The sequence below is a fragment of the Balaenoptera musculus genome, chromosome 14 (assembly GCF_009873245.2).
Source record: "Balaenoptera musculus isolate JJ_BM4_2016_0621 chromosome 14, mBalMus1.pri.v3, whole genome shotgun sequence".
Lineage (NCBI taxonomy): Eukaryota > Metazoa > Chordata > Mammalia > Artiodactyla > Balaenopteridae > Balaenoptera > Balaenoptera musculus.
This window is the reverse complement of record NC_045798.1, coordinates 31,644,659-31,657,196: the sequence shown is the minus strand read 5'-3', so window position 1 is coordinate 31,657,196 and position 12,538 is coordinate 31,644,659. Positions and strand designations below refer to the sequence as shown.

Below are 12,538 nucleotides of genomic sequence, written 5' to 3'. Positions count from 1 at the left end.
ATACCAGAACTGCCCTAATGCCAGCCCATGCCAAGTCTGGTGTTAGGACTCACAGCCTGAGTGCCGTTTCTCCAGGGGGGCCCCAATCCAGCATGAGCTCCCCAGTAGGGTCTGATGAAGCCACTGCAGTGCTAAGCACCCCTCTGAGAGTCACCATTTGGAGCTGCTTCATTTGAGACTGTATGTCTTTAGTTACGGCAGCGAAAATGAATCTTTGATAGTGTTAAAGTTGTAGAAGGATTTCAGGAATAAAATTACTTATCTAAATCACCCTAATGTATACACTTATACTGGTTGTTTCTTTAAAGGCATGGAGAAAAGTATTACATCTCCCTTCCCCACTAAGAAATTCTGTAATTGTGGAAAAATCAGTTTCCCTGACTGGGAAGCCTGCTTCAGGGAGTCTAGGCTTTGGGAATAGCACCACTAACTAGGATGAGGAACTGGGGGATTCAATGAACTTGTCCTAGAGATTCTTGTTAGTGCTTTTCAGAGAACATAAGAAGTGCTTTAATGATCACATTCGTAGTTTTGCAACAGTGTTTGCATATAAAATGGTTTTAATGGTGCTTTAAAACTGTTTATTGGCTGTTGTTCTTAAGTAAGGTGAACTTTTCCCTCATTTACACGATGAATTTGCTGAGCTAGCCCTTTCCAAATATAAACAAATACCCCGTCCACCATTAACAGACACACACACACACACACACACGCAAGCGTAGCCCTCCTGATAGTCTCAGCAGTTCTTAATTGTAATTAACAACTACAATTGAGAGAATAAGGTGCAAGTCAGACAAAAAGAATGAAACTCTGCCATTTGCAGCCACATGGATAGACCTAGAGGGTATTACGCTCAGTGAAATAAGTCAGACAGAGAAAGGAAAATACTGTATGTTACCACTTATATGTGGACTCTAAAAAATAAAACAAACAAATGAATATAACAAAACAGAAACAGACTCACAGATACAGAGAACAACTAGTGGTTACTAGTGGGGAGAGGGAAAGGGGGAGGGAATTGAGAGGTACAAACTACTATGTATAAGATGAATAAACTACAAGGATGTCATGTACAGCACAGGGAATACAGCCAATATTTTATAATAACCTTAAATGGAGTATAATCTATAAAAATATTGAATCACTATCACTATTTTATACACCTGAAACTAATATAATACTGTAAATCAACTATACTTCCACTGAATAGATAGATGTTAGATAGATAGATAGATAGATGGATAGATGGATGCAAGCCAGGGCCTGACGCAGGTGAGGAAGGGAGCCCGGTCCAGGCGGAGGCCCTGAGGGAGGGACAGCCAGCCCGGGTCAGCGTGGCGTCAGGGACAGTAAGGAGCTCGTGTAGCTGGAGCAGAGGGGGCGCCATCCAGGGGAGAGGCCGGAATTGTGAAGACCCTGGGGGACAGCAATGAGCCAACACAGACTCAGCCCCTACACTCGGGAAGCTGACATCTCCTTTGAGAGGAAGAGAGACTTGATTATACAAATAAATGAAATAAAAATAGAAATGAAATAAAAGTCAAGGGCCATAAGGAGAGGAGCGCAGTCCTGCAAGAACCTGTACGTGGGAGCTGACTGATTCCAGAGGATGTGGAATGAAGACAGCTGACCCAGGGGCTAGAGCAGGGGGGCGCAGACATGCGGGAACCCATATTTTGAGGAGGGGAAGGAAGGCGGGGTGGCCAGAGCTGGGAGGGGTGGAAGGGGGAGGTCGGCCCGAGAGAGAAGGAGGTGGGAGCCAGGCCTGCAGCGCCTTCTGGGGCAGATTCAGTGTTTTGGTCGTTATTATAAGAACAAGGGACACCTCATTAAAGGGTTGGGAGGGAGGGTTAATCTAATTTACATTTGGAAAGATTAGTCTAACTGCAGTAAAGAGTGAATCAGAAGGGGACCCTAGCTAAAAGATTCTCTCTTGGCCCAGGTGACAAGTGACGGTAATGTGGACTAGAAAGTAGTAGTTGGATTCAAGGAAGACACAGGGTCAGAGGTGACTCCCGTGCTTCTGACTTGGGTGGATGGAGGATGGACGGCGGACAGATGGACAGATGGAAGGACGGGCTGTTTACGAGATGGGTAACCCTGGAAGGGAACCGGACTTGGAGCTCAGGGGCGGCAGTGAGGTCGGCGGTAGCAGGGAAAGCTTGTGAGTTGAATCTGGGGATATACTGAGACGCCTTTGAAACATTCAGATGGGATGTCAAGTAGGCAGTTATGTGGATGGCTCTGGAACCCAGAAGAGATGTAAATTTGTGAATCTTGGGGCACATCAGTGGTGGTCGTGAGGTTCTCTGTGGAGGGAGCATGGAGGGCGTCAAGGGCCTAGCACCCAGCCTGGAGGGGCTTTAAAAATGAGAAATACTGAGACAAAACCGCTTAGCATGTGCAAAGGAGCACGTGTCGTGGAGGGGAGGGGGCATGCAGGGCGTCCTGCTGGGGGGTCTAGTACAGTGAAGACGGTGATGCAACAAGGTGAGGAGCAACAAGGTGAGGAGCAGCCGTGAAACTGCTGGAATGAGTAGGGGAGGGGCGAGGGAGGTGCGGGCTTGACCGTGAGGACCCACGACTCTTACATGAAGGGGAGGCCCTTCTGAGGTCTCGTTTCCGTCTGGACTCAGGGTGCCCGTGCTTAGTGAGGCGACTAAGAAGACAATGTGAGCTGTGACCCGGTCTGTCCCACCCGAGTCTTCTCACCAACAACCCCGTCTCCGTGGCCCGGGCTGAGGGCTGCACGTCCCCAGGACTTTGTCTTAAAGCAAGGTGCTTCTTTCTGCTAACTGAGCAACCGTGTCACTTCTGAGGGACGTACTACTGTCTGATCCAGGTTAGGTATAAAGGCAGGCGAAGGCGGGAGAGGGGGACGGGGTGAGTGTAGGGGGCAAGATGCACTGGGAGAGGGAGCTTCCTGCATCAAAACTCCGGCAGACGAGAGCAAGACAGAAACATCCCACAGTATGTGCAGGAAAGAAGAGGGTAAATTCTAGAAAAATCAGGCAAAATAAAATAAGAGTCGGGGGATCTGCCAGGAATCTGAAAATAAAGAGTAGGCGTCTCTGACAAAGGGTCCAGGTAAAAAAGTCAGAAACAAGGCAGGACTAAGAAGTTGGCGACACAAAACCAGCAGCAGGAGTGAAGCTTAGCACAGAGCCAGCCAGCGCTCAGCCGAAAGCTCCTTCTTGCTTCTTGCTCAGAAGCTGCCTGGCTGGGCCTGAGCCCACCCTCCATCCCCACCCCCGTGGGCAGCGGCAGGGACCCCAGGCTGGAGCAGTGGGGAGAGGTGCAGGACGCCCAGCGCTTCCTGTCGGTTACCTTGGCCCCTCTGCCTCTTGTACCTTGAAACCAGTGCAGACCAGCCCGTGGCAAGATGTAACCACAGGAAGAGCAAGGCGGTTATTTGCAGCGATCAATTATAATTAAAATTAATTTTGAGTCTCCTGTCGGTGGGCAAATGTTATATACATCACTGTGATACCAGTTTGCCTTAAATATGTCATCAATATTCAGCAGAAAGGGAGAATTGGTTAGAGATGAAAGATTATCAGTGACAGACTCCATTTGTGCCGCTATAATAATATCTAATCACTTACAGGTTCCGACTGCAAGGCTGTGACCCGGATCCATCGTGTTTAATGTGAAGATGATGTTAAAATATTTGAAGCTATGTAGATGTATTTTAAACATAACGTTATTTGATAAAAAGGGCATAAATAACATGTTTCAGGGACTGATGGACCTGCTTTAAATCTCTAATTACCCCACCTCTAATGTGTGAAGGCAGTCATACACACACACACACGTATATATGCATGCATATATACACACACACACATAGATACACACATATATACATACCCACACGTAAATACATACATATATACAAACATACATACATGTACACATATATACATATATGCATATAAATACATACATCTATATACACACCATAAATACACACATATATACATATATACACACACACATACATATACACACAGAGACATATTTATACACATATACATATATACATACATATATACACACATGTAAATACATATATAAACACTGTAAATACACACATACATACACATGCATATATGTATACATGTATGCATACATGCATATGTATATACACACACACCATAAATACATACACACATACATAAATACACACATGCAGACATACATTGGGAAAAGTCTCAGCCGATTATAATTTTTCAGCATTAAGCAATGGTTTGTTATGACCAGGTCTTTATGGGCCTGTTTCTTAACCAAAAATATGATTTTTGCCCTATTTCATTTAGTAAGGGCTTTTTTGAAAGAAATTGGAGGAATGGCAACGGATCTTTAATGCAGAATGAGTTTCTCAAAATGGCAGAGTTTATTATCCTTCTGGATGGGGTAGCATTGAGTTGTGATTATTATATAAACATTAATTGAGGTTTGATCATATTCCATTCATCCATGACTAAATAGGTTTCTTTTTCCAATTATAAAAACAATTCATACACATTAAAGAAAATGTGTGCAGTAAAGAAAAGAGGGGGGAAATTGTCCAGGACCTCACCAAACAAATTCAAACCCTGCTAGCATTTTATTTCTATTTCCTTCAAATCTCTTTTCTCTATGCCTTGAAGTTGTTGGCTTTATTTTGTAAAATAAAAATAGATTTATTGTTTTCTTTCTGATTCCTAAGACAGTATAAACTATGTAGACAATTAAAGTGGTACATAAAATCATAAATGGAAAAGTAAATATCCCTCCAGATTTTGCCACCCAGCAGAAGCCCCATCCCTTCAGTTGCCCACTATGCCTTCCTAGGCACATATCCAAATGCGTTCGATTATTTCATATAAACAGACTCTTAGGAGACTTGCTGCTTTGTAACCCGCTCTCCTTCACTTACAGTATGTCACAGAGATCTTTCCAAGTAAAGAAATTAAAGGTGTAGTAACCCTTTGTAATGATCGTTTCAGATTCCATTGTTTTATAAGATCACTGTTGATCAATCCCCTGCTGAAATCATTGAATGGTTTAAACTGGGTGGGGAGAAAATAAATTGTGTTTTAGAAAAGTAGCTCTCAGCATGGATTCACTGGAGGGGGGCAGTCTGGAGGCAAAGATGAAACCGTTCAGGTGAGAAAAATTATCAGGTCATGAAGTCACAGCAGTAATGATACAAGTGCCAGCTCACCTTTACTTAGTTCTAACTATGTACCAGACACTAATGCATGACTTGTATTAACTCAATCCTCACAAAAACGCTGCAAGGTAGGCACTGTTTTATTTCCATTTTACAGTGGTAGAAACTGAGGCACGGAGGTTAAATAACTTGTCCAAGGTCACACAACTGGAAAGTGACAGAATTAGGATCAAACCCAAGGATTTTTACTCCAAAGCCTGTGATCTTAACCTCTGTACAACACTGTACAGAATCAGGGATGAAAAACAAAAGCTGCGGAGTAGATTCCAGGGGAATCAGATGAAGGAGTTGTTGAGAAATATTCGGCCTATTTCCAGACCTTTTCCTGTTTCCTCTTTAAAGCTAGCTAAACTCATCTTCCCCAAAAAGTGGGTGCGTGGAGTTTTCAGTTCCTCTCTGCTCTGCTGGTCCCCTAACAAGCCTACTGGGCTCGTTGTGCTGTGAATTGCCAAACTCCAGCAAGGGTGTTGCTTTTATTTGTAGAAGAGAGTAATTTCTTTTTTATTGTATTTTATTCCTTTTTTTTAGTTGATTTTCAGTGTTTCAGGTGTACAGCAAAGTAATTATATAAAACTGAATATATATAAATAGGTTATTACAAGATATTGAACATAGTTCCCTGTGCTATACAGTAGGTCCTTGTTGTCTATTTTACATATAGTAGTGTGTATCTGTTAATCCCCAACTCCTAATTTATCCCTCCTCTTCCCCTTTCCCATTTGGTAACCATAAGTTTGTTTTCTACCTCTGTGAGTCTATTGCTTTTTGTAAATAAGTTCATTTGTATCATTTTTTTGGATTCCACATACAATCAATATCACATGATATAACTCCAGAGTCAGGTCCTGTCAGCCTTACCGGCCTGTGTCTCCCAGAAACTCCAAGTCCTTGCAGTCTTGACCGCTTGGCTTTCGTGGTCAGTAACTGACCTATTGTTAACCACAAATCCCACTGGATTTCCCAACCTTCATACCTGAGCAATCGAGTTCTCCAAGCTTCTTCCTCATTTTGACCCAGTTGCTGGACTCTGGCCGACTTCCAGCTGGTCGGCCTCCAAAGCCAACTGGGAGGACGGGGCTCAGCCAGTGGGCAGCTGGCATTTCTGTGGATCCTTTGCCTGAGTGACCCCATATGTGCTTCAGGCCAGAAACATCCTCTGGGCATCTCCCTATAGTCATTTGATACTATTTAGCCCCAACAGAAGGAACTGAGCTTTCCTAAAAGAATGGTTGGTACATATTAGTCTTCTTAATTGGCATCAGATTCAAGGTGAATCAGATTTCAAGAAAATACGGCAGTGAGCCTCCATGTACTGCTTTATTTGCCTCCAACAATCTATATTTATTGCTTTTATAGTCACCTGAGATGAGGGCTTGATGTGAAAGAGGATGCCTGAGAATCCAGTTTCTGTTCCCAAATCGTTCTCAAGTATCCGAGCAGCAGCTTGGAGTAGACTCTTGCGGCTGGAGGGGCGGATTCTCTTACTTCTTTTGCTTTTACTTTCACTGACAGCGTGGAGGAGGGTGATACTTTCCTATTTATTTCACTGCTGTTTAGGACGGATGGTTTTCCCAACAGCCTGCTGGGAGGCAGAGGATTAACTTGATAAGTGCTAACATCCCACCCAAGAAGGGCAGTTGTGCAACGACCAGCCCCGCTCATTTCATGGCTGAGTAATATTCCTCTGTACATATGTACCACATCTTCTTTATCCATTCTTCCTTCCAAGGACATTTAGGTTGCTTCCAAGTCTAGGCCCTTGAAAACAGGGCAGCACTAAACGTTGGGGTGCATGTATCTTGTCGATTGATGGTTTTCCCAAGATTTACGCCCACAAGTGGAATTGCCATATCCTCCGTAGCTCTAATTTTTAGATTTTTAAGGAAACTCCATACTCTTCTCTCTGTGGGCTCAGCTCCTGCCCCCGTGTTCTCCTTCCTACCCGAGGGGCAGCCCACTCTCCCTGCTGAAATACCTGCCTGCCTGTCTCAACTTGCACTGACTCATCAGTACTCACACTTATGTTGTCACAGAAAGAAAGAACACCTCGTAGGCCTCATTTCAATAATTCCCAAACGTACCTACTCAGCACACTTTATAAAGTATGGCAGTTGTCCTCAAGGAGCAGGTCATATAGTCACTGCCTCTCCTTCATCGTGGAAGGGAACGAGCCCCTCTCAGGAGGAGACCAGCAGAGGGGACCCCACGGGCTATGACACAGCGAGTCCTCGAGGTGCCCTTCCCACCTTGAAAGTGCTGCTTCCTAGGAGCCCAGGGCTCGAGTGGAACATGAGGAGGTGTCCTACAAGGAGGCGTGGAGAAAGTGGACTCTTAGTTTTTTTTTAATTTTGGTAGCAGACACACAGCATAAAACTTACCATCTTAACCATTCTTAAGCGTACCGTTCAGTGACATTAGGTTTCTTCTGCACCCATGAAATAAGAGCTCACTCTTCCCCACCATCCCAGCACTTGCCAACCACTATCCTACTTGCTGCTTCCATGGATTTGACCACTCCAGATGCTTCATATAAGTGGGATCATACGGTATTTGCCCTTTTGTGTCTGGCTCATTTCACTGAGCGTAATATCCTCAAGGTGGACTCTTTTATTTTTAAAGTGTGGAATATAGGTACAGAAAAGGGTATAATACATCCATATATGGGTTAATACATTGTTGTAAAGCAAACACTCGTAAAACCACTAACCAAGTCCACAACAGGACCATGGCCAGCACCCAGGGAAACCCCGGTGAGCCTCGCCTGAAGACAACTTGCCCTTCTTCCGCCATATTCATTAGCCTAGGGAAGAGGTCATCCTTGGCGCCCATAGCCGTGTGTTGGGCAGAATCACTGCTGGGCTGTGAGAGGAGCCCTGCATGTGGGCGCTGTGGCCCTCATGAAGGATCCTTGTGGGGATGTTCAGAGTGGACACTACGTGGTCTCTGACCACAAGGGGTCATACATAGTCTTGTAGAATCAACTTTAAAATACAGAAAGAGCATGCATATAAAGAGAAATAAAAACAATCCAGTCTACATAGGAAATAGGCTTTATATGGGTCTTACAGGCTTCTATGTCATGCGGGGAGTGGAGCAATTAAATTTGGAGAAATAATATGTAAATGAGTTGTGTCCTTAGGGGGTCAGTAGTTCGAGTAAAAGCCAGTTTTCCATTTCTTTGTAAATTCATTCCACGGCCTATCCTGATTTAGATTATCTACTTATCTATCTATATCTATATACCTGCATAGATTGATCTATCTATATCTATTTATCTATCTAGAGAACTAGATCTGGATATAGATCTGCTGGTAAATTCTCCTTGAACCGGTTGTAACATCTTCCTGCTTCCTTCATTAACTAAATAAAAATCTTTGACATGTGTTGCTCTTAAAAAAAAATGGAGAAATAGCAGTGAAGTTAAAAAAAAAAAACCTGTGCGGGGGGTTAACTGATTGAATAGTAGAAGATGTTGGGGAAATTCTTTATTTCAAAGGCTCTGTTGATGGGAGATGAGAGTGCAGCCTTGTCTGAGATCGAAGTCCCTACTGAGAACATTCCAGAACCACTTGAGAGGCCCAGTGGTGGTAGATCACGGGGACTGGGTAGCATTCGTCCTGAGGTTCTCAGGGAGATAAAGCACGAAAGAGGAGGGATTCTGACAAGAACAACAGATCCTGAGATAGCCTCTCGTCTAAAGATTAGGAGGCTCGAATGCGGTGCCTGCCTTTTAAAGCACAGCCCAGGGAAAGTCAGGGAGAACAGGGAGTGAACCTAATCTCCTTCCGAGGAGCCGACTGAAAGCCCAGTGTGTGCAGAAGAGCCGTGGTTCGATTCTGTTGTAGCATCTCTCATTCGGGAAGCTCAAATGGCTTTACCCACAGAACCGCTTCGAGCTCCCTCTGCGGTAGCCGTGTGTGCACTGGCTCCGCCAGCACGTGCGAAAGCGGTGACAATCCACACGTCCCAGTGCCCCAAGAACCTGCCCCCCACGACACGGGCAAACTCTGGACAGGGGCCTCTGGTGTTAAGCAAAATGGTTTCTAGGAAACTAGTTCTTGGAGCAGGTCACCACGGGGAAAATTTCTGCCTGCCCGTGGGTCCTGGGTTGCTCTTGTCGGTTTGGGCAGCCAGTGTAAAGATGGTGAGAAGCAAAGCACGAGTGTGTGTCACCCAGCACGTGGTGATAACAACAGCTGGCGTCATCCATCACTCGCTGTATACTGGGCTCTCTGCTCATCTCTCCTGTGTGTTATGTTCATGCTCACCGTAACCCCATGGGGAGGCACTGTGAAGCCCCATTTTGCAGCTCAGGAAAGGAAAGCCCAGAGAGACGAAGCAACTCGCCCGAAATCACAAGTGAGGGGTTCCCAGCGGCACCCCTGACCCCAGAGCCCACACGCGGGACCACTGCCCGCATGTGTTCTCCCTGAGCAGAGCAGGGAGACACGGCTCCCTCCAGGCTTCGCCCGTGTCCCACCCACTTTATCCCCACTCTCCGGGTAAATGTACTGAGCCCAGGCTAATCGTAAGGCACAGACAGGAAATGATATGACCGTCTGTCAGGAACTGGAGTGAGAAGCCCCATCAATGAAGGAGAGTTAGAAGCTCGACACGGATCTCCCTCTAGCCCCACTGTTGGAAACAGAATGTTCCTCCAAGGAGGGCTGAACCAGAGGGACCGGCTGAAACGCTGGCTCTCACTCATTAGCACGTCAAGCCAAGGAACAGGTTCAAATCGACAGTTCGTCCAGTGATCTTGGGTCAGACGGTCTGTCACCTGCAGGCCCCCTGGCTCTTGCCTCAGCCTGGGGGTGTCATTTCTCACCCACTAACCCAAATGAAATGTCGGCAGTTTAGAGGCAGGACCTCCCACTGCCCTGCGTCAGGGGAAGAGTGGTTTGCAAAGTGCTCCCCCCAGACCACCTGTCAGAGACCACACTCCCTCCCCCTCAGAGCAGCTGGCCTTTATCTGCCAAATATTGGGTTTGGGTGTAAGCTTTCATTGGAAGAAAGGGCTCCTCTGCTTCAAAGAACATTCATTTAGGAAAACAATTTTTAAAGGACGCATTTTTTAAAAAAACAAAAAGTTCACTTTTGACTCATTTAAAAGATATTTGGGGGAAATTCTACGATGTTCCAGACTCTGATATAGGGGTCAGGGGTAGGGCAGTGAGCAAAACAGGAAAATCCATGCCCTTATAGAGGTTTTAGCACTTTCCTTTTTAAAATTTAGATTTCAAGGAAATTATTGAGATGTCTCAGTAGCATTTATGGAGAAAATTTTCCATTCAGAAAAAATGTTTACTGTAGCTAATTGGTACCACCATCACGACCCCTATACAGTATTTGGCGTGTGTTGGCAATTTGTGTTTTTGTTTAATCATTAAAACAGCCCAATTTGAGGCAGGCGCTGGCATCCCTCCTTCAGGTGAGTGGCCGAGGCTTGGTGGTGTAACTGAGTGGCCTGGGGTCACGTGGCTGATGGGGACAGCCTTGCTCCACCGGCCGATGCCCTCGGGGCAGAGGGAGAGAACTCTGGGCCAGTGACTGAGGTTAGAACCGTGTCCACATCTCCTGGGAGGCTGGGCCGTGGTTTATAACCATCATTTGTCGAGGTGGATGTCACAGGCAACCTTCAGAATCTCAGGGCTCACATGTGATTTAGTGAAGTTGTTGAATTTCCAGTCCAAGAAATCAAGAAATCATTCCACTGTGATTCACAGGACTCTAGGTAGAAGTTTCAAACCTCTGCCAATGCTTCACGTCTGTAAATGATCAAAGAATAAGTTAATGAGATTTCCTGTAAAAACGCAAAGGATTATAAAAACCCTTCCCTGTCTTAAGAGCAAGAATGTAGGCGTGTAGTATTTAATTCTTCGTTTATCTTTAAAGCAGCGTGGATGTGGATGACCTCTCTGTAATGTGCTTAACAAGGTGGGGCTCTGAGCAGCCCGACAGATAGCTCTTGTTAATTGCTGGTTTTTTTCCTTTTGCAGATGATCATTCCCGGGTGAGGCTGCAGACCATAGAAGGAGACAACAACTCAGACTATATCAATGGAAATTATATCGATGTATGTATCTTGAAACTGTCGGTAAACCCGTGTGTTCTGACACATAGCACCCCGTGTGTCTGCTCTAAGATGGGTGGACACAGGCTGGTCCAACCCTGGGAGCAAACACATGCCCTGTCCCATACACGCAGAACATGTCCCATACATGAAGACATGTCAGCCTCGGGCTGGTGAGCTCCCCGTGACGTTCCCTGCCTTCTTTGCCATCCCACGCTTCTGTGGACTAAGAAAATGGTATTTCCATTTTTTTGTCAACAACTTGGATTATTTGACACTTAAAAAAGTCTGCTTGCATATTAATAGGACAAAACTCTCTAATTCCTAATTTGATGATTTACCATCTCTTGTCATCACAGCACTTTCAAGTTGCCTTCAAAGTCGTCTGCAGCTGTTAGCCAGGACCTCTGATGCATGCAAGACGTGTCATTAAATATGTAGGCTGCTTAATTATTGAAGCCTGCTCCTTTGTTCATTCTGCATCATGTTAACTTAATGTCTTACATTAGAATAAATTCTTTGGGAGACAGCATGTTTTCACTTGAAAGAAAGAATGAAATCAAAAGTATAGACTGAAAATCAAGGGAAAGTTGCTGTTACCTCCAAGGCCCAAGTTTACATTAAACAGATCTCAGTTCCCAAGGCATCCCCTGTGCTTGGACTTCATACTGTTTCTTAATCCATCAGGACTTCCTTGCACAAGTTTTATTCAGATATGTGGATTCCTTTCTTGTCTTGGTTGAGTATTACTAAAAATACTAGCGTTACAATCTCTGAGAGTTATCTAAAAATGACTGCAAGAATGTTATGTGTAGTGCTTCTTGGGAGGGTTTGGCATTTGAGGGTTATAGATTTGAGGCCTGACGGAGGATTATTTGAAGACTAATTCGTATCTAAGTCTTCAAACAGAGACCCCTAGACCCTACATTTGTTGATGACCAAAAACATATCCAATCCAAGGTAGAAGTTTTTATTAAAGCAAGGTTTCCTCCAAAGGCACATTGCACTTATTACTTCATTTGGGAAATATTTAGGGAGTGCCTTACAGGAGTGCTCAGAGGTGCCCAAGACCTTGTACCTTCTCCCCGAGGCCTCACAACTTAGGAGCTGGAGTAAGAAACGTCTTCACTCTGACACTCGTTCCCTGGGGAGAGTCCAGGAACACCCTGTTCACACCGCAGTCCCAGCTCCCACAACCCTCTGGGTCCTCGAGCAGAGGGACAGTGTCCAGGTCCCGCTGTACCCCT

At 45.1% G+C, this 12,538-nt stretch overlaps 1 protein-coding gene across 6 annotated transcripts in view; it reads left to right on the top strand.

Moving 5' to 3' along the window:
* PTPRM (protein tyrosine phosphatase receptor type M) overlaps window positions 1-12,538 on the top strand; it is a 749,712-nt gene that overhangs the window by 653,622 nt on the left and 83,552 nt on the right. For all 6 annotated transcript variants that reach the window (XM_036823982.1, XM_036823981.1, XM_036823980.1 and 3 more), the window contains one exon: window positions 11,218-11,294. In XM_036823982.1, coding sequence (XP_036679877.1) covers window positions 11,218-11,294 — 77 coding nt within the window. The remainder of the gene's footprint in view (window positions 1-11,217; window positions 11,295-12,538) is intronic.